The sequence below is a fragment of the Protomyctophum parallelum genome (assembly GCF_964188405.1).
Source record: "Protomyctophum parallelum genome assembly, chromosome: 17".
Taxonomy (NCBI): Eukaryota; Metazoa; Chordata; class Actinopteri; order Myctophiformes; family Myctophidae; genus Protomyctophum; species Protomyctophum parallelum.
The window spans coordinates 8,259,843-8,280,641 of record NC_139719.1 but is presented as its reverse complement, the minus strand read 5'-3'; the positions used below and the strand labels follow the sequence as shown (position 1 = coordinate 8,280,641).

The 20,799-nt window shown below is 42.9% G+C and overlaps 2 protein-coding genes across 2 annotated transcripts in view; one reads left to right on the top strand and one right to left on the bottom strand.

The window, feature by feature from the left end:
* Positions 1-1,272: 1,272 nt before the first annotated feature.
* slc16a3b (solute carrier family 16 member 3b) lies at positions 1,273-9,742 on the bottom strand. The gene is made up of 5 exons (XM_083786948.1): positions 9,647-9,742; positions 4,282-4,551; positions 2,887-3,638; positions 2,310-2,490; positions 1,273-1,845 (listed from the first exon to the last, which is right to left on the bottom strand). Exons 2-5 carry the CDS (start codon positions 4,502-4,504, stop codon positions 1,505-1,507), a joined length of 1,497 nt encoding a protein of 498 aa, XP_083643074.1. The 5' UTR covers positions 4,505-4,551; positions 9,647-9,742; the 3' UTR covers positions 1,273-1,504.
* A 1,736-nt stretch (positions 9,743-11,478) lies between these two features.
* The window catches only part of ccdc57 (coiled-coil domain containing 57), a gene marked incomplete at its 5' end in the record, with an annotated part of 39,054 nt that continues 29,733 nt past the window's right edge, over positions 11,479-20,799 (top strand). Inside the window, 7 exons of the mRNA XM_083787438.1 lie at positions 11,479-11,624; positions 12,925-13,047; positions 13,495-13,638; positions 17,421-17,529; positions 19,646-19,747; positions 20,286-20,443; positions 20,580-20,654. Of these exons, the coding sequence (XP_083643564.1) occupies positions 11,479-11,624; positions 12,925-13,047; positions 13,495-13,638; positions 17,421-17,529; positions 19,646-19,747; positions 20,286-20,443; positions 20,580-20,654 (857 nt within the window). The remainder of the gene's footprint in view (positions 11,625-12,924; positions 13,048-13,494; positions 13,639-17,420; positions 17,530-19,645; positions 19,748-20,285; positions 20,444-20,579; positions 20,655-20,799) is intronic.

Here is a 20,799-nt window from a genome sequence, read left to right as displayed (position 1 = left end):
TGGTTTCTTCCCCGACAGCAAAGATATAATGTATGTATGCTTTACATACCTGTATTTGTTTCCACATGTGCTTTTTAGGGGCGCGCATTAATGGGCAACTGTCATCTTCCACAGAAAAAGTTTATTTGTAAAACCTGACATCAAAGATCTGTCCTATTAGGCAGTGTACAGTAGTACAGTAAATATATTACTGATTAGATCTGTCCTATTAGGCAGTGTAGTACAGTAAATATATTACATTTCTATTAGGCAGTGTAGTACAGTAAATATATTACATTTACAGTGTAGTACAGTAAATATATTACATTTCTTACAGTGTAGTACAGTAAATATATGGACGCTGTTGTCGGGTGCTTTGAAGCAAGGTCTCCGACCTAAACCCAGAGGATCAAGCACGCAATAAATACAGTACAGCAGCAGCTGCCGATGCCATCTGTAAAATATGAACCTCACTAGCACATACTGTACAATACCAATAACACTGAGATTTTTTAACCTGTATCCTATTATTCTATTGTGAGGATGTGAACATCTGATATAAAACTTCCCAATGGCATGTGCCTCGGAAGCTTCCCCGCAAAGGCCATGGTCAAATATGTCGCCTGGTGAAGAGATTGCCAGGTTTACAGAATAAATTGGCAAAGTTCTCCAGGTGCTAAGCTGGCCTTCACAGGACAAAGACGAAACATGAAGTACACTCAACAGTCATATTTGAGCTTGAGCACGTTCAACAACACATTTTGACTATACAATCCAGAAGGTTTCCTCAATATCATATTGACAATTTTCTCTTACTGATATTACGTAATGGATGTCCAGCCACAACATGGCTCACAGCAATGAGTAACCAAGCAACAATATAAAACGTTTTTTTAAATGACAACACTCCAAATAATGAACTTTGTGCAGATGCCCGACAGCAGGTCTATGCCTGCACTTTTTGACAGGTAATCTGTGCACAATATTACCGGTGGATTAACACATTCCAGTTGTCCTTAACATAGAATAGTAAGTAAAGTTAAACAATGTTTGAAGCAAGGAAATTTAAATACCAGCTGAACGATGTGAATGGAAGCACACATCAAATAGAAATACTAAACATACTTAGAAGTATACAATGAAACACAAATACAAATAACGTAATCATGTTGTACATTGAAATGTTGACAGTCGCAAAAAGATCATTCATTGTTGATGCTACATAATATAACAATTAATTTACTTTACTTTTATGTACCATTTTGATGAGAAAATCAACTGAAGATTGTTCTTCTGCCCTGTGTGTGTTTGTGTGTAAAATGTGTTCAGTGCAGATCAAGAATACATCTCAGTCCATGTAGAACAGAGTAATGTCCCAGCTCTCTCTCTCTCTCTCTCTCTTGGTCTCTGTCTGCCTTCCTTCCACTGTCCACTGAGACAGATTGTGAGTACTCTATTCCGGACATTGTCCTTTTGACAGGGCGTCCAGTTCCACTCCACGATAAACGGATAACTCATGTCTACTTCACAGTGAAGTCTCAGTGTTTACATCAAGAGTCTCGCCCGCTGATTCCTTCACCGTGTTCACCACATCTCCTTGGCCCGTTTCACCTGCGGAAATCGTTCCGTTCTTTCCCGTCTTTGCTTCCTCCCCGGTCTCCTTGTCTTCTCCGTTTTGCACACTATGGTTCAGCTCCTCCTTCTCGCTGGCGTTCACGGCCATCTCCAGCTTGGCCTCAGGTTCTTCCGGTGTCTTCTTGATGCAGAAGAAGTTGCCGAGGGAGATGATGATAGCCGCCGCGCAGACCTCACATCCCGCCAGCAAGAACACGTACATGTACTGGCCCGTGGCGTCCAACAGACGACCTGGTTGAGAGAGGATGATTATTGTAAATGTTATGAAGAACTTTCATGATAAACATGAAACTCGACCAAACACATTTCTATTTCATTAATTAAAGAAATCACACCCGTGTGAAGTGAGGGACGCTCTTATCATTGTGCATCATCATACCATATCACATTCCGTGCTCAACCAATCAAATCATCACAAATGTCATTCCGGCCAATCACTTATGGCGTCTTCACTTTTCTGCCCTCACTTTTATCTTCAATATGTACTTTGCTCAGCCAATCAAATCATCGCTATGGGGGTGATCAGCCAATCACAAGCAATGTTTGTGTTCACACAAACTTGGAATGCTGGGCATTGGGCTCAAAAAATGACTACGAGGGGACTTTAAAATGTTACTTTGTGGCAGTAATGGGATTTCATACCACAGTAAACATGATGAATAAAGGGAGAGAAAGCTATTATTTTAGGATCTTACCTGCTCCAGGAGGCCCCAGTAGAACAGCGACGGCTTCCACAAGCAGCACAAGTCCAATGGCACTGGAGAACCTCTCTGTTCCTATGATGCTCATGAGGACCTCAAACTGTAGAGCTCCCACCATTCCGTAGGACAGGCCAAAGAAAATGCAGAAAATGACCAGCCCCCAGTAGTCAGTGGCCTGTAAGGAGAGATGAGACGGCTCTAGTCACGGTCCCACACATCCCATTTTCAAGCTTTTATTTATTTCCCCAGTAAATAGATATGTGGACTCCTAATTATGTGTTTAATATGGACCATAATCTACTTAAACTAGAGCAAGTTCTAGTGCTAACCCTTTTTTGTCAGAAACAAAGCACGGACAGAAGGTATGATTATTGCCAAAATAAAAAGGTGACAAACATAACATACATACTACAGCATATAGTACATTAATAAGATGGATGTGTGATTAGATTAGGTTAACTTTTTTTTCCCACCCTTTTTGATGAAAGCTTAATTGTGATATTATTTCTCACACCTTCTTGCTGTGTGTTTAATGTAGATGTAAACACAATCCTGACTGCTCCAATCTTACCTGTGAGCCTATGAGGTCTGTGCAGCCGTTGAAGAGCATCGCAAAGCTGAACAGGTAGACGCATCTGGGCCGCACCCACTTTAACCCTGCTATTATGCCAGACGTAGGACGAGCAAAGATGTCAACAAAACCCAGGATGGTGAGCAGCAAAGCCGACTTTGTGTCCTCGTTACCCATCCCTTTAGCGTAGCTCACCACAAACACAGGAGGCACAAACAGTCCCAGCACCATGACAGATGCTGCGATGGTATAGATAAGGAACCCTCTGTCCTTAAACACGCTGAAATCCAGCAACTTCTTTTTGGCTTGAGGCTTCTTCTCCTCCGAGGGTCCATCGAGGGTCTCCTCTGAGCTTATGGACTTCTTGGGGGCCAGCAGAGGCCTCATGAGGGCCCCGCAGGCACAGCAGTTCAGCAGCATGCCCCCCAGGATGAGGAAACCTCCCCTCCAGCCATACTTGTACTGAAGAACCTGTCCCAGCGGAGAGAGACAGCACAGTGCCACCGGGCTTCCTGCTGCTGCCAGTCCATTGGCCAGTGGGCGCTTTTCACTGAAGTACCGGTTCAGCATGATTAGTGAGGGCTGGAAGTTCAGAGCCAGGCCTAGACCTGTTATAACTCCAGTGCAAAGGTAGATATGCATGATACTGGTGGCAAAGGAAGCCAGGATCATTCCCAGTGAGGCAAACAGCCCTCCAACCATCATTACTGGCCGGCAGCCGAATCTGTTCACCAGCACACTGCACAAAGGCCCTAGGCACAGACAAAAATAGCATTATGTTATAGCTAATTCCATATTATGCTGTCATACTGTATATTTATATTCTCTCATGGTTGCTTTCATTCCAAAGTGAAATAGCACTTCTTTGGGGTCACATTTGAAATTGCATTTTTTTTTCTTTCTTTTAGTCTTTAAAGCTGCATTGTCTGTCACTTCAACTTGCTGCCAATCCATAAACAAGGGGAATTATTCCAGGTTGTATACAACAATCTAAATGAGTTCTCCCAATCCTCTGTGGGGCTTGGAGAGGGGAGCTTAGTACAACATGCTTTAGAAAGGAGGGGAAAACAACATGGCCAGCCACTGCAGCCAGTGCATGCACATAATATGTTTTCAGTAGCATTGGGTCTCCATCATTATAGACCTCAAACCGTCACACAGCGCATACTATTTTAAGGCATTGTGACTATCACAAATATTACACAATACAGCTTTAAAAATTTATAAATAACTTTATGGTTGAAAATATGTGAAAACGTTGTCTGCATAATCATGAGGTGTTGAACATTATCATGGAATGCAAATGGATTTTTTCGGAAAGAATCCCTTCAAGTTATCACTCTAAAATGTTTCCGTGCAGCTGATGCTTTTTACACAGTATAGTTTTAGGCATACCTGTGCCATACAGCATGGCGAGCAGTATGGACGAGATCCAGGCGGTGTCACTGTAGCCCACGCCAAACTCTCTGATCAGCTCCTTGAAGAAGACACTGACCGCCTTGGGGAAGGCGTAGGAGAAGCCTGTGATGACGAAACAGCCCGACAGCACCGCCCAGCCCCACCCTCCATCTGGCGCCGTCACCCCGGTGGGCCCGTCATCCACTACCGCTCCTCCCATGATCTCCGCTGGCTGCTCTGTCGAGGTACTTTAAGTGACTGTCAATGCTGGGGGAACAAATACAGAAGACAGAGGGTTAACTGTAACGGACCCACAGGGATGTTTCCAGGGTTAATATGTGTTTTCTTTGTGGCTTTTATTTTGAAGGGTTCCCTGCCCAAAAGTCAGTTCTCCAGTGCTTTTATTTGAATGATTTCCTGCCCACAGTGACAAATCAGTTGCAATTAAATGATCAAGTTCACCTGTGACTGAGGACAACGCCCAGGATGGGGTTGCACACTGAAGATCATAAAACTGCCACCTGCCCACCTCTGTGGTAAGGAGATTAAGGAACAGATACTGCCACAAGAGAGGAATGGCTTACATGGAGAAATATGTTTGTTAAGGAAGGGACGGACGGTACCGACAAGGAAGGATTGTTGACCACAAGCCCTGTAACAAACTGCTATGCACATGCCACTTTAATAGCACCTGGCTGGAAGGGGAACAAGGTTAATCCTTTTAATATTTGTCATATCTTGTATTTTTTTACTGCTTATGGATTTGATGGGCTTATTGTTGTGGGGTTTGTCATGGTTGATAAAAAGGGGGTTTTGAGTTATGTTTCACAGTAAAGTGAACGGTGATTAACTTTGATTGTGAACATTTATGCTGTTTGTTTAGGTCTATATGCATATGTCTCAACCTTTGCTGTGTTTGTTTATGGATTTATGAAGTTACTTATGTTATGTATATTTTTATATTACATATATCAATTGATATATCAATATCAATATCATATATCAATATCATATATCAATTTCTACGGTGAATTTTGAAATAAAGTATCAGTCAAAATCACTGTCAGTCTTCAACCTTATTGGCCAGCTGGGTCTGCTACATTAACCGTGATGCCATGATGTTGGCTGTACATGTCCAGCACATTGATTCCCATTATATAACTAAATAGCATTACTGACTTCAATATAAATGACTCAATTCAATGTAACACTTCCATTCCTTCTTTGATATAATGTGTATATAATATATATGTAAAGTGTACAGGAGAGGAGGATATTTTGACCAACATCTATAGTGTAAAATGACCTTGAGAAAGACTATATAGTGTTTCCAGTACAGGGACATGCAAACTATTCCTGAGAAAGAAGCACCTGTTTGTGTGTACGTGTGCAGTTGTGCAAGTGCATGTAGTATATTGACAGGATATGACTTGTCAGCAGGGTGTGAAAAGCATTTGCATGGTTCTTGCAGAAAGTAACTCTTTCAGACGGTCATGGTCAGTCACACAACATATGGAACTATCATAAATCTTCATCTTTTGACAATATTTCCTGTAGTCTATGCAAAAGAGACATTATTGTAATCTACTATGATCATCACGAGGATATTACAATATTACATAGTGTTGACCAACTTGGGGAAGTTGAAAAACGCACATAATTGTTGCAGGAAGCATGAGCATGACGAAGTGTGCCGTTAAAGACCACCTGCAATCTGAGAACCCATCTGCAAATAAAGGAGAAACGGCACCCTCTTTTCCTTGAGACTACTTATCAACTGGCACATTTCGATTGCCTGCCATTTAATTACCTCCCAACCAAATTATGGTCAATTAAAAGAGTTTAGAACAAGACAATGGTCTACTGTAAATCTAGATGGCAAGGTAAAAGCTGTTGGTTGAACATGATGTTGAACCTTCAAAGCTGTTTCACACCTTTGCTGTGGTGGAGATTAATACAATTCAGTCACTCAGGTGTTTATTCAACAGTGGCCAGTCAACCAAATGCTGATTCCTGATGAAACATTTGACATGGGTCTATATATTAGTATATGTTTTTTAAATGAAATCACATTTGACTGTTGACCTGTTGGGTAGCACCTGCCAGGTGTGACGGGAGTGTACCTATGTTCCCCAGGTTCTATGTTCCCCACCATGCAAAAAAAGTTATTTGTTCCCCACTTAGAATAAACCTAAACATGCAGGAACCTAACATAGTAGTTTTAATAATTCTAGAAGACTAAAAGTATTTTAGCAACTTAGTCTTAGTGTTACTTTTAGTAGCAAATTCTGATTTAAGTTCAGTCTTTGAAGAATCCATTGAACTTTAGGCCTGCCTATAGGCTACTTAAACTATCTAGTCTTAGCCAATTAAAAATGAACACTGGCATAAAATAAACTAAAACATAATTCCTCAGACTCTTCAACAAAGATGGCAAAAACAATTATACATACAATTGTATAGTATACAAAACACTGAACCTGGGGAACATAGGGATGACCCTGGTATGGTTACCACTACTACTACTATCAGAAAATGGACTCTCCACACACACACACACACACACACACACTCTACATTACAAGACAAAGTATTTTTCTCTGCTCTCTCTTGTGCGTAACCTCTTCCTTTCCATTCCGCTCTCAACATTTCCCTTGCATGTAGGCCTACAGACTACAGTATAGGGTTAGAGGTGTCTTTCACCTGGGCCGAGGTGAAAGACAAAGGTGGCAGTAGGCCCACCAGGCTGACAGTGGGTACAATGAATGAATACAGGAAGAGTGGTCACATGTTATGAACATGCACGGTACATCATTACCAGACTTAAATGTACTGTTCAAGTTCCTGTTTATGCCCTTAGCAATTTGTAGACATTTTAGAAATATTAGGCCTAATCGAATGTTCAGGAATGTTCCCCCCCCCCCAAAAAAGTGGAAACAAATGTCAATTTAACTGGATGAAAGTGAGGTGCCCACTCTTCCTGTCACCAGTAATATTGAGTGCGTGCGCGTGCGCGAGAGAGAGAGAGAGTGCGGTGGTGAGAGAGCATGTCAGCCCGATGAGGGTTGTGGAATGTAACTGACTCCTGTCAGAATGTTCAGTTCACAGGTTATGGCACGGGAGGCTTCTGAGGCACATGGGACACTTGATAAGATCAAAGCGTATAGGCCTCAGAGATGTGCATGTGCAGACTGCGCACACATATCCACCACCACACTGCAGGTTTCCTGCTATATTTATGGGTACCCCCTTATATCAGGAAACCTTTAAAGAAGCAGTCGGTGAGAGAGAGGAATGTAAAAAGATGCAATTTGGAAAGTGAAAAGAATATAGTCTACTACTTAGATCAGTGGTTAGTACACTTTTGTGTCATGTCAAGGCTTTTTTTTTTATACTTTAACAGTTTGAAGGGGGAAAAAGCAGAGATTTATACAATGATGATAAAGGATAACCTAAAAAAAACATGACTTATTTCCATTGAGGTCCTGTTATGTATTCAATTCAGTTGGGCCTGTCAAGGAAATGTGGAATACCTAAGTTGTACATTTAAGGAAATCATAAACCAAACCATGAGAAGCTGTTTTCTGTCCCCACTGACATTTAACCTGTGACTTGTGTGGTCTGGAGGGGTCTTCTCATTGGCATGTGTTAAGACCCACCTACTCCCTGAGGGGGGTAGTAATGTATTTAAGCTGAAGTCTAACTGAGATGTGTTGAGTCAGTACATGGTGTTCCATTGTAACGCTGCACTGCACTCCGTATTCGAATACATTTATTCCAATACTCTGAAACTCTGAATTGTGTCTGTCTCATTATGTTGTTCAACTGTGTTATAAGTGCTCACCGAAAAAGATTGCATTAACAGGCCCCCGCCCCAAATTAAAATGTATTTGGCTGCGGACCCCCCATCTGAAAAGATTTTGTGCGGGATCCCCATATAAGATTTGTGTTGTTAAAATGTTGTCAACACATGTCGAGTTTGTAGATGATCACACCCTCAAAAGTGCCTAGGGACTCTGCAAGGCAGGGGCGTCCTACTCCCTGAGCCAGGCTTGCACTTGACCTAAAGATCACATGGTGGTCAGATCAGAAGTTGAGGTGTGAACACTGAACAGGGACACCATGTCCTGACTCCTGCTGAGTGTTATGGATGGGGTTGGAATGTTAAAGTGCCATGGGGTATAGCTAGATCATAAATCAAGCTTCCTTTACTATTAGTATTATTACTATCATAATCTAATTACACATGTTTACAAACGTAATCTGGGTTTATTATGGTTATTGTAGTTTTCGTAAATCGGGTTACATAATGATTAATCCCGGGCAGTATAGGCTATGTATGTATGTGTGCTGACTAGCCTGACTGGTGGCAACTGAGGCGTGTGTTAACACAGAGCGACAGAAGAACCATGCAGAGTGAGGAAGAGAAAAAAAACGGATGCTGTCAAAACGCACGTAGGCAACCATGAGACAACCCCGCAGAGCAGACCCGGCAGCGTGCACGTAGCCTCCTCCCTCCTCCTCCAGTACCATATAGCCTATTAGGCCTACCATACACAGCCTACAGGTGACTCACGGGAAGATGCCCGGAGTCTGCTGGACTACGTGAGCAAAGGAACGTAGGCTACACAGTCTCAGACTCATGACCATCTGTGCATGACTATGGCATCATCGGACGGTAGCCCGCCGTTATGTCTATATCATGGTGCCCAGTACAGTACCCACTTCCACAGAACAGAATACACCGTGGACGTCATGATGATGAATCATGCGGTGCCCGCAGTTAACCATTACCAAGAGTTTGAATACGTAAAGCAGCAGTGTCGTCAGAGTGACATCGACATGAACGCCATGTCCATATAGGGCTATTTTTAGCCTATACTTACACAGACCTTTGTAGGATGTAGTATACAGGCTAGGTAATAAAAAGCAAAACATGCAATTGCTGATATAGTCTGATAAAAAAACACTGTGGGTCTAACAGTAGGCTACCGATATAGCTTGTGAAAACAAGCTATAGGGTTCCATCTGTCCACAATTAACTTGTGTCGTGAACGCGTGACGCCACCCACCTGTTAAACATAGGCTCATTTATACTTCCTCGTACGCCGGTGGCAAACCATATATGCGGTCGCATTTATATAAAATGTGCCCGTGTTGTTTGCATATAACTCTATGATGAAAATGCGTTTCTACGACTCTAGTAGTTGACACTAGCCTAATATTAAATAAGGTTTAACCTGCGCGCAATTGATTTGACTAATAGCCTACTGTACGTGTGGCAATGAATGGCGTGTTAACAACATGTTAAAATACGTGTATTAGAATAAAAATACAAAAACAATGTTAAGAGAGGGTATACCTGGCTGGATGGTCATTGGTCTGTGTATCTCTCGGATGCTCTCGCATGAAGAAGAAAGTAAGAAACGCATGTGGACGCGTCCTCAGTCAGTGGCCCTGCATTCTAGTGATAATAGGGATGTCCCGTCTATCACATCTATTGGTCGAGGAGGGTCTGACTCACCTACTGGGACTAGATGACGCGCCACCAAGCCAGCCTCCGTTGAACACACTGGATGGCGCACACGCAGAAAATAACATTTGCGCCCCTCTCTCTCTCTCTCTCTCTCTCTCTACCCCCTCTCTCATCTCTCCCACTTGTAATGGAGTCTGGACTCATTATGGACTGGTCAATTTGGTGTCTGAGACAGTCTGTACGTGACCGCAGTGGCGTGTGATGTGGATTGTGATTTTTTTTAAACTAGGGCTGTGAGTTTGCATTGCACGTACAGTGCGCTCAGTGCGCTATTTCAACCTTACCTCACGCCACGCACAAGACACATGTGCTGTTGCATTGTTAATTTGTTATTTTTGTTTCAATTAATTCTTAAAGTTTCTCTAAAAAAATCTGAACTAATAACATAAGCCACATATAATGAATGTGGTTTGTTGGTTAGTGGAACGTTTCTTTCACAACACAATCGACGACGGACAGTTTTCCCAGACGCACAATTTCCATGGCAACCGTATACAACGTGAACGTGAACCAGCAGTGAACCATAACAACACGGAAGAGCGGGGGAAAGAACAAATAAGTTTAAAGTTCGTAATGTTAAACCTCAATTATACATATGATTAAGAACTTATTTATCTGGTACTTGAATGTATTGGTAACTACTTGTAATGTATTAATAATAATATGGTTTGAAAGACTTAGTTAATAGTTAGCACTTAGCACTTAGCAGTAGCACACGGCTATCGACGATACAGTGTCCCCCAAATGCATATTTTCCCCAGGCAGATATTGCCTGCCACTCGAGGCTATTTCTGTCTATCATTAATTGGGAATGGAAAAAGAAAAAAAATATCTGTGTTATGTGTTCAGCACAGTTACATAAAAACTCCAGCCATAACTCAATAATTACTTTAAGTAATTTAATAAAATAATCCTGTTAAAATAGCTACAATTACAATTCAGGCATTTAGCAGACGTTCTTAATCCAGAGTGATTTACAGTAAGCATATAAGAACAACACATGGATTTGGTAATACATCAAAAACATAAAAAATAATCATCAAGAATCATACGTAAGCTATAAGAACCTGACATCTGTCTAACAGTGCAATAATATCTGTATAATGAAACTATGCATATACACTGTACAGTAGAATATCTATAATAATAATAATAATAATAATACATTTTATTTATAAGGCGCCTTTCATGGCACTCAAGGTCGCCGTACAGGTCAAAAACAGTACAAGAACACAGTTAAAAGCAGAAAGAAAAAAAACTAGGGCACAGCTATATAATTAATCTATATGCGTATACACTATGCCCTATAGTGTATACGCATATTGTTTCATTATTATAGCTGTACCCTACATAGCACCCTATAGTATAGGGTGCTAAATGACATAAAATTACATAAATTGAGCCTTTGCATGCGCCTGTAAGGTCATTGAGGCCAGGGCAAGTGCTACAGCAAATGCTAAAATGGAGTCGGAAGAGGTGGGTCACTGGGTTTTCAGACTACTAGCTACTGTCGGTAGGCCAATCAGAGGCAGGCGGGGCGTTACCATGTCTATGCTCGGACGTAGAAAGAAATCACGCGTAGCTAGTAGCTAGCTACCATGGGTGTTTTGCCTTTTATGACAGGCAGACATGATGTGACTGTCTCTTCAGGTATGCTCATGCGGTCTGCAGTGGCCATTGTCCCAAACGATCTGGCCACTCAGCTGGCCAATAAGGAGAGAGAATGGAAGGAACTGCAGTCGCTCAGGGCCCAGGAGCTGGAGGGTTCCCTTACAGAAGCTCAAGAAGAACTCTACTCTCTCAGGTGTCATTTGCCTGAACCATGATGTATTGTTATTATTGTATTTATTATTGCTCTGACTGTGATGGAGTTCTATTTCCTCTCTTGATTTTGACACCAACTGCCCATGTAAGGTTTGTTCCAGTGGAGGGAAACAAACCTGGTGGGCTAATTATGGATGCAGTTCTGCTGGAGCAAAGCTAGCTGCAATTTGCAACACTAGATTTTTTATATTGGGTTGAATGTAGAGTTGAACTGAGAGAAACAAAGACTGCCGAAGCAGAAAACCTGCAACACTCCAATTTAGAAATTTAGAAAATCCAAATTAGAAGGGTGGATTCTTGTAGGTGCAAGACTCAAAGATACTCAATTAAAAGAAGGAATGCCAGCACAATACCTTTAGTTACTCCACTGCGCCCTCCACCGATATTGCCAAGAGAAAAATCTCATAGACAAGATTGACTCAGAGTGCGTCCACTAAGGAAAGTAGGCTTTCTAATTACACAAACCGCCTTTGTATTGGTGAGTAAGGAAGGCCCATCTGGCCGAAGCGCGCACGTTGGCTCGGAGTCATCAGAGGTAAAATACCCTCCACTGACAGCCCAGTGATTAAATAAGGGCCTTTCTCGGCCCCACCCCTTTCCCATTTGTTTATATTGTGTTAAGGATCCAAGATGGCCCCAGCACCAGGAGGGGGTGGGGCGGAGGTGAGTGGGTGGGGTCGACATGCCCTTACTGGGCTGCGTTCACACATTCAAGACACCTGTCTTGTCTTTGTCTTGTGTCTGTGTTTAATGGCCGCTCCAATGCATTTCCAATGGAAGCCCATATGGTTTGACCAAACATTTTGTTTGATGGGGGGAGGGGGGCAGAACACATCCATCAAAGCTGTGTTCAGACACAAGTCAGGTGTCAGACACAAGGCAAGTGTCTTGAATGCAGCCCAGTAAGGGCATATGTCGACCCCACCCGCTCACCTCCGCCTCACCCCCTCCTGGTGCTGCGGCCATCTATAAACAAATGGGAGAGGGGTGGGACAAGAACCACCCGTCCGGGGCCGTGAAATTCCAGGTACAAGTTTAAATCATGTCCGTTCGAGGGAATGCAAGGTTCAACAGCCGCAGTGATTCTTAGCAAGGTAATGGGTATCTACAGCAGAAAGATGGAGGAATAACGTCACGAGGTGGGGCCCCCCTGTTATATACCTGGAGGGCAGGGTCAGTGGAGAGGAGCTCTGAATAACTAGTGTTGCAAATTGCTGCTAGAGCAAAGTCATTGACTCATTATTGTGTAATAATGCCATAATGCTGTGTGTCCCTCCCAGAAAGCGCTTCCAGCAGCTGAGGGAGGATTTCCGGTTCAACTTGGTCGTGCTGGAGGAGAGAGACAGAGAGCTAGAGAGATATGATGCCATGGCTGCCAGGGCGCAGACTGCAGAGAGTGCAAGGTGGATATAGTTAATTAGTTATAGACACTCCTCCAGAACCGATTTCACTTAGACCCATAGGTGGCACCTCACATATCGCACCACACCTCACAGGCAGGATGGCAAGGTGAAACAGAGATCACCTTGCAAATGCTCATTTGGGCGGCAGTGGCTCAGGGGTAGAGTGGCCGGTAGAGTGACCGCGAGGTTCCCTGTTCGATCCCGGGCTCCCCCAGAGTTAGTGTCAAAGTGTCCTTGAGCAAGCTCTGGACCCCTAATTGCTCCCGATGTGCAGGTTGGTGCCTTGCATGTTTTCATCTGCCATCGGTGTATGCATGTGTGTGTGAATGGGTGAATGTGATGCACAATCTATGTAAAGCGCCTTGGATAAAGGCGCTTTATGCACAGCCTACATCCATATCCCCAGTAAAAGTTTGTGTAATCCCAAAATATGACCTTTATTTCCAGGGAAGAGGAGACGAGCCAGTTGCATATCCATGTAGCAAAACTGGAGGAGCAGAGAGACAGAGAGGCTAAGGAGAGAGAAGAGGTGCTGAGATACAGCCAGCACAGAGCTGCTGAACACAGACTTCAGCTGGAGAGGCTGCAGAGGTGAGCCTAAAATTAGGCTTATAAAATTGATATAGTTCCAGTCCTTGATTGTGTGAGCTGCATTTGAAGTTGAATATTATTCCATAATCACACACCTGTGACTGCACTGCATCAGTATTACTGCGGCAAATGTGGATTTTGGTTTAGTTGTGCAAATAGATGGACAGGACTGCTCTGCATCATGTCTAATAACGCCCCTTAGCTGTTCTAAATAACTGTCACTCTTGGGGATTATTGCTTTAATAAGAATGATAATGATGGAAGGCTGGATCACAAAGTGAGAGAAAGGGAAGCCGGAGAGGTTGACAGAGCAGGGAAGTGGATGGATGGACTTTGTTAACAACTGATGACAAATTTTGTTTTAGTTCAATGTTCTTCAGAATAACGGCCAATGAATGGGCACTTCAGAATAATCCTTCATAACATTGATTGGCTCAGCTGGCCGGCAATACATCAAAACATATGTAAACATAGGTCATGGTGACATAATATTAAGTGGTGAGTGTCCATGCATCTGGTTGGAGCCAGCTTTGGGACAAGTTGATTAAGCTCGCGCGGAGATCTTGTACAGTCGCCTCAGAGCTTTTCAATTTCGAGCAGTAAGTGTTTTATGGGACAGGACAGTGCATCTATCTTCAGAGTTGGGTCAAAAACATTGTTGCTTGCTTTTGTGGATATAGATAGACTTTTATTGATCCCGCAGGGTAAATTTAGATGCCAGATCCAGAACACAAGGCTGATACAGACAGAAAAAATGAAGTATGGTACAGCTACCCTTGGCAAGACATCTAATAGAGTAAGAACTACTATGTACTAATAATGGTCGAGGAACCACTATTAACACAGTGTCAGCAGTGAACAGCAATGTATAACATGGTAAAAAGTAAAAAAAAATAAGATTACTCACCCCATGAAGTCTTGAATTCATGGATCTTTTTATTTTTTATCGTTATCGTTATTCCAAATCCAATAATTTGATAACCAGCAGTAATTCCCTGACACACAAAAAATGTGAAAAGTCTATGGACTTTGTTATGTTTGTTTAGAGTACTTTAAACAAACATAACCAGGCGCCCCTCACTTCACACATGTGTGATTTGTTTTTGTAATACAGTAGTTAAATTCGTCTGGTGATTATTTTGAGTCTACTTGCGTGCGTGCGTGCGTGTGACCGTGCGTGCGACCGTGCGTGCGTGCGTACGTACGTACACCTTTCTGTCTCTGTTGCTCTCTCGTTCTGTCCCCTCATTGCTCTACTATCTGTGGATTGCTTTACTGGGGGAGAATGGAATTAAGGATGAAAGTTCCATTTGCAACACAAAGCAAGCAGGGTAAGTGCTTAATTTATACTCCGTCGTACGACCAGGCCCGGATTGGCCAACAGGAGATGGCCAATTTCCTGATCTTGTGTAAGCACTGATGTGGCCTGCAGTCATGGCCTGTCAAAAATACAGGACAAAAAAAACTTTGCTTTGATTCAGCCCAGAAACTTGTGTTTCTGGGCTGAATCAAGACCAAAGTCATGATTATGAAGTCCATTTTATATTCTTTCATTTTGTTGCTGGCCTGTCAGAGGAAGAATACTCGTCAGTTTCACAATAGCGATTGGTCAACATGTCAATAATCAAAGAAGTAAGGTGGTCTGTGAGGAGGTGTGTGAGCAGTATAACCATCAGAGCAGCAATTCTATTTTGACAAATAGTTACATTATCAATATCAACAATGGACCCCAATGGAGCTGAAAGTCCCCAAATACAGAAAGGCCTGTGAAATTCCTTGCTTGCCACATATCATTATCTGTATGTCCACACACTACACAGATAATAAGAATGAAATACCACAGGTGGGTCATTAAAAGGTTTGTAAATGTCTAATGTTACTGAAATAAGATCACATAAGTTGAAGTTGTTAGGGTTAGCCTGTGTTGACCTGGAGTGACTTCATATTGTTGTTGCATTGAATATTGGTATTGGGCATTGGCATATATCTTTGCTGTCGGTACAAACCGATACAATATGTCCAAAACTGTTGCTTTTCAGGATTCAAATTCCAAAATAGCAAGGTTTACAATCTCAAAACGTGTCACAATGCAACGTGTTTTGAGCTATTTTTGCTACTTTTGTATGTCACTGACTGTAGTACAGTATGTTGAAGTACGGCATTATGTTTATTTTTACGAAAAACAACAACATAAAAAGTCTAAATATGGAGATTGTTTATGCCCGACAGCAATGATACTGAATATCCTTGGTAGCTGGAATCTAAATAATTAGCTGACAAAATAATCATTTATATACAATCACAGTGTTCTTTAGTTTAGCATAAATGGTAAATTTATTTCCATAGACTTATTGTAGAGTCTGTAGAGAACTGTATACTGTAGATTGCTACTTTTGGTTATGTTTAATGTGCTGTTATGTGACTGTGAGTCTCTAACCGTGGAATAATGAGCTTTGGGAATACTTTGGGATGGAATAATGCAGTGGCTATTGATTAATTTGGAGTGCTCCTGTGACATATGGAGGCTGTGTGTGTGTGTGTGTGTGTGTGTGTGTGTGTGTGTGTGTGTGTGTGTGTGTGTGTGTGTGTGTGTGTGTGGCAGGGTGGGCTGTGTGGTGTGTACACTATAGTAACTACAGGCCTGAACTATTGTCCGTACCTGCAACTGCGTACATGTACATCCCAGGTATTAATAAAAAGGAAAATTCAGCCTTTTCCAACATTGCTATTTTTTCCCTTTTATAATACTCAGATTGTCAGAACAATCATAAGACCACAGGTGAACACCATCATAAGAACACAGTAGGATCTCACCCCAGCAAATTGAACCCTGCCTATACACATTTGTGATGATGATAACCTGCTTTCTGTACTACAGGTCAGGAAGCCAACAAACTAAATTCAAACATTTCACATTGGCATTCTTGAATAGTATCTAATATTCACTTCACTGTTAATATAAATAAAATCACACTCACGCTCAGACAATCAAGTCATTTCAAATTTAGTACACACAGATGCTGGGTATAGGAGAGGCTATAGCGCCCCTCAAAAAGCGGATTTGAGGGTTTGAGTTGTCTTGGACAACTCCACGCTGACTATCAACACTAAGATGAAGGTGTACCAAGACTGTGTGCTCAGTACACTGGTTTATGGCAGCGAAGCTTGTACTCCTTCACTCCCACCAAGAACATCCATCTACGCTGTCTGGGCATCACCTGGCAGGACCGTATCTCCAAGAACGTCCTGGCACATGCGGGAACACCAAGCCTGTTTGCTCTGCTTACTCAAAGGCGCTTACACTAGCTTGGCCATGTCAGCCTCATGCAGCACCGTCAAGATGGCACAATCCCAAAAGACATGCTGTATGGGGAGTTTGCCACTGGCTCCAGACCTAAAGGAAGTACTCATCTTTGCTACAAGGATATCTGCAAGCGAGATCTCAAGGCAGGCATCCAGAGGAGCGAGAAAAGGAGAGAGGACCTCTGGGAGAAGAGGAAAGAGCGCAGGCGACAAAAGGCAGCATCAGAGACTGCAACAGAGACTGCCACTCAAGCATTGGACTGTTCAGCCACAGCACATGCTGTAACCCAACAACAGACTAATCCCTGGCTCATTGTCCATGGTTGAGTTCATTACAAAAACAAATACTTGATTTTCACGATTTCATGTTTGCTTACTTGGCACGTTCTGTCAGACCCTGTCAAATGTAATGCAATCCAATTATACAGTTTCCGTGTGTGTGTGTGTGTGTGTGTGTGTGTGTGGGTGGGGTGTATTAGCTCTACAACTGGGGACATTCAGAAACAAAGGGAGGAGTACGAGCAGATGAAGCGGGACCTTCAACGTCGGATACTGGAGCTGGAAGGGGAGCTGGCCCTGCAGAGACAGGTACTTGATGAACACGCACGCACGTGCACGCACACTTAGATATGCATTTTCGGCACTTCCGGAATTTGGTTTTAATTCATGGAAAACGTTTTTTGTAAATGTTTTGGAATAGTTATAATTCAAAACAAAATGTATAGGAAACAAAAAAAATGAAGGGACCCATAAAAGAAATTCCGCGACCCACAAATGGGTCCAGAGTAGACCCACTGTTTGGGAACCAGTGCTCTATGGTGCCTCTGGCTTAGCGTCTGCTCCAACAAACACAGTTCTTGGACTGGAAGCCGTCAAGGGAGGGTGTTCTCTGTCACTGACTCTAATAGTACATGGTTGGTCCGGGAGCCTGTTCAGAACGGAGATGAACTGTGAGGGATAGCGTGTTCCTCTGCGTGTGTAGCCCAGGGCTAGCCTAGAGGCTTATCATGTCGAGTGCATTCTCTCTGTCTAACCACACCCTGAAGAAAACCATCCATGGTCCAAAGCAGTTCTATTCTGATATTGCCCTGCAACTGAATAGTTTTTAAATTCGTCCTCCTGCTCTATTAAACACAGACACATTTTTCTATTCTCTTCCTCATCTCATCTGTGTAATAGTAGTCTCTCAAGACAGACTGTTGCCTCGCGTCAACTATTTAGAGGAACAACAGGGGAGGCGCTGTTTTCCCGAATATGGGACGATGGGATTCTCAGATTGGTGTAATAGTGACATAAGTGTCAAAAATGGGTATTGCCAACAACAACCTCATGATCGATCGATACAGAGGCCACGGTACGATATGTATCGCAATACGGGGGGGGGGGGGTTGCCTTTATTGATATACAGTACATAGACAGGAAATGGGGAGAGAGATCGAGATCGGGACTCGAACCCGTGACACACTGTCAGGACACCAGGATTACCAGCCTAGGTTCCCCGACCCGATACGCTTTGATTTTGAATAATGACCAAGTTTCCAAATCAATTAAAAAAACGTAGTTGATAACATTTAAACAAAAAGCCTAAGAAAACAATTCAAATAAAAATAAATATTTCTTTCATGGATAAATGCAAAATAATTAATCGTAACTGTCACACAGCATTTCCTGACGTATCGATATGGGGGTACATGTGTTTGTTCCGACATAGTCTGACAGGCATTAGTCCGACACCCTGCCCCAAACCCTAACCTAACCTAACCCTACCCCAAACCCTAACCTAACCTAACCCTACCCCTAACCCTACCCCAAACCCTAACCTAACCTAACCCTACCCCAAACCCTACCCCAAACCCTAACCTAACCCTACCCCAAACCCTACCCCAAACCCTAACCTAACCTAACCCTGCCCCAAACCCTAACCTAACCCTACCCCAAACCCTAACCCTAACCTAACATGGAAGCCATGGGTGAGTTTAACTGGCAACACATGTCGGGATGACCGTGGATGCCCTCCAGTCAGAAGGGACTAAAATAACGTATAGACCAGCCAGTCACTGACAGAGACCTTTTAGAATGAACCCAGACAGAAGGCCACTGGATCTGGAGAGGCTGAATGATCACTGCTGTAGGCTCAATGGGCCAACTCTACGGACATACTGCAACTGTATATAAATAAATGTGTGTATGTGAGGAAGGATCCCACAACCACAAATCCTTTCATCTATCAGTAACGGGATCCAGTGGTGATGAACGGGGTGGAAGGATGCTTGTCTGCTAGTGTTGGCTCAGAGTCTAGAATCTCCTGTTTAATCATGTGATCCATGCCAGGTCAAATCCTGTGCCAGTCACTTAGCCCCGATTTCCACTGCCATGGCAGTCAGAGTCAAGTTGATGTTAGATGTCAGAAGATTATCTAATAAAAATATATATTTTTGAGGGCCTCCTATGTCCAGGTTTTAGTGTATGTGCTAACACAAACTTTGTCCCTACACAAACATTAAATGCCATTGACAATGAATGGACAATCTTGAGTGTTCGTGTGAACACAAACATTGCGTAACACAAACATTGAAGACGAAGGTGAGGACACATATTCTGATTGGCCGGAATGAGACGATGTACCATGATAAGATCGCCCCTCACTTCACACAGGTGTTTGTTGCTGTCGTGGGGTTGATCTGACTTTTTCTTCTGTAACCAGGAAATGAGAGCAGACTTTGACAATGAGCTCCGACTGCAGGAACATGAGTTCAACCTGAGGATGGATGAGATGCGTGCTGTGGTGCTATCTCACGAGCTTAAAGTGAGCTTGTGTGTGTGTCTGTGCCTATTTTACATGTGTACTATATGTAAATTAATACTGATGTGTTCCTATGAACTGTATGTGTACTTGTATTGTCCTATAATTTTATTTCGTCCCTGTGATTCTGTGTGTCTGTGAGCAGCTAATCTCCCCGCTGGAAATATCGGTGTGAAACTTTGGGAAACGTTTATGAACTAGTTAAAGTGTGCAAAGACATCCTCACAGGATCAATCATGCCAATTCTGGGCTCTAAAATGACCTCAAATGGGTGTAGCGCTATGTGTGGGTTGTGGTTAGCTCTGCCAGGCAAGTTGAGTGGGTGTGGAGACGAGTGACAACAAGACATGTGGGCATGTTCACACATAACACATCTTCCACCTTATTATGCAGTACTTAGAGTACTACTATACAGCCTGCTTTATATGTCTACTCTGCACTGAAACTATCCATCTATTGTGTGTGTGTGTGTGTGTGTGTGTGTGTGTGTGTGTGTGTGTGTGTGTGTGTGTGTGTGTGTGTGCGTGCGCGCACTGTCCAGGTGAAGTTGCTGTCTAAGGAGACAGAGGTTCACTCCCAGGCACAGCTCCAGGCTGTAGAGGCCCTGCAGGCCTCAGAGGAGCTCTGCCAACAGACAAAAGCCCAACTCCAGCAACAAGCCTGGGAGATCAGAGACGTGGCAGCTGTTAAGGACAATAGGTACAGGGCTATCTCCATCTGCCTCTGTACCGTATGTGTGCATATACAATGTGTGTGTCATGCATGTATTGTATAGTATTCTCATGCACATAATCGTTGTACAAGCGATCGATGTGTTGCGTGCACATTCTCTCAGGATAAAGGAGCTTGAGGACAAGCGGGCGAAGATGCAGGGCAAGCTGAAGAAAGAGGAGGACAATCACATTAAAAAGTGAGAAAATCGAAAATAGCCGATCTACAAGCTTGTAGTAAGCTCATCTATTTTCGGTGTGTGGCACAAAGTATAAATCATATAAACAACGCATACATCGGGCTTCATAATAATAATAAACATGTCATTCTGCACGTTCTTGTCT

Coding starts and splice junctions, on each gene's coding strand:
- slc16a3b (XM_083786948.1), bottom strand. CDS start 4,504: ATGGGAGGAGCGGTAGTGGATGACGGGCCCACCGGGGTGACGGCGCCA. Junction 3,639..4,281: donor CGCCATGCTGTATGGCACAG/GTATGCCTAAAA, acceptor GTCTGTGCCTAG/GGCCTTTGTGCAGTGTGCTG. Junction 1,846..2,309: donor ACTGGGGCCTCCTGGAGCAG/GTAAGATCCTAA, acceptor TCTCTCAACCAG/GTCGTCTGTTGGACGCCACG.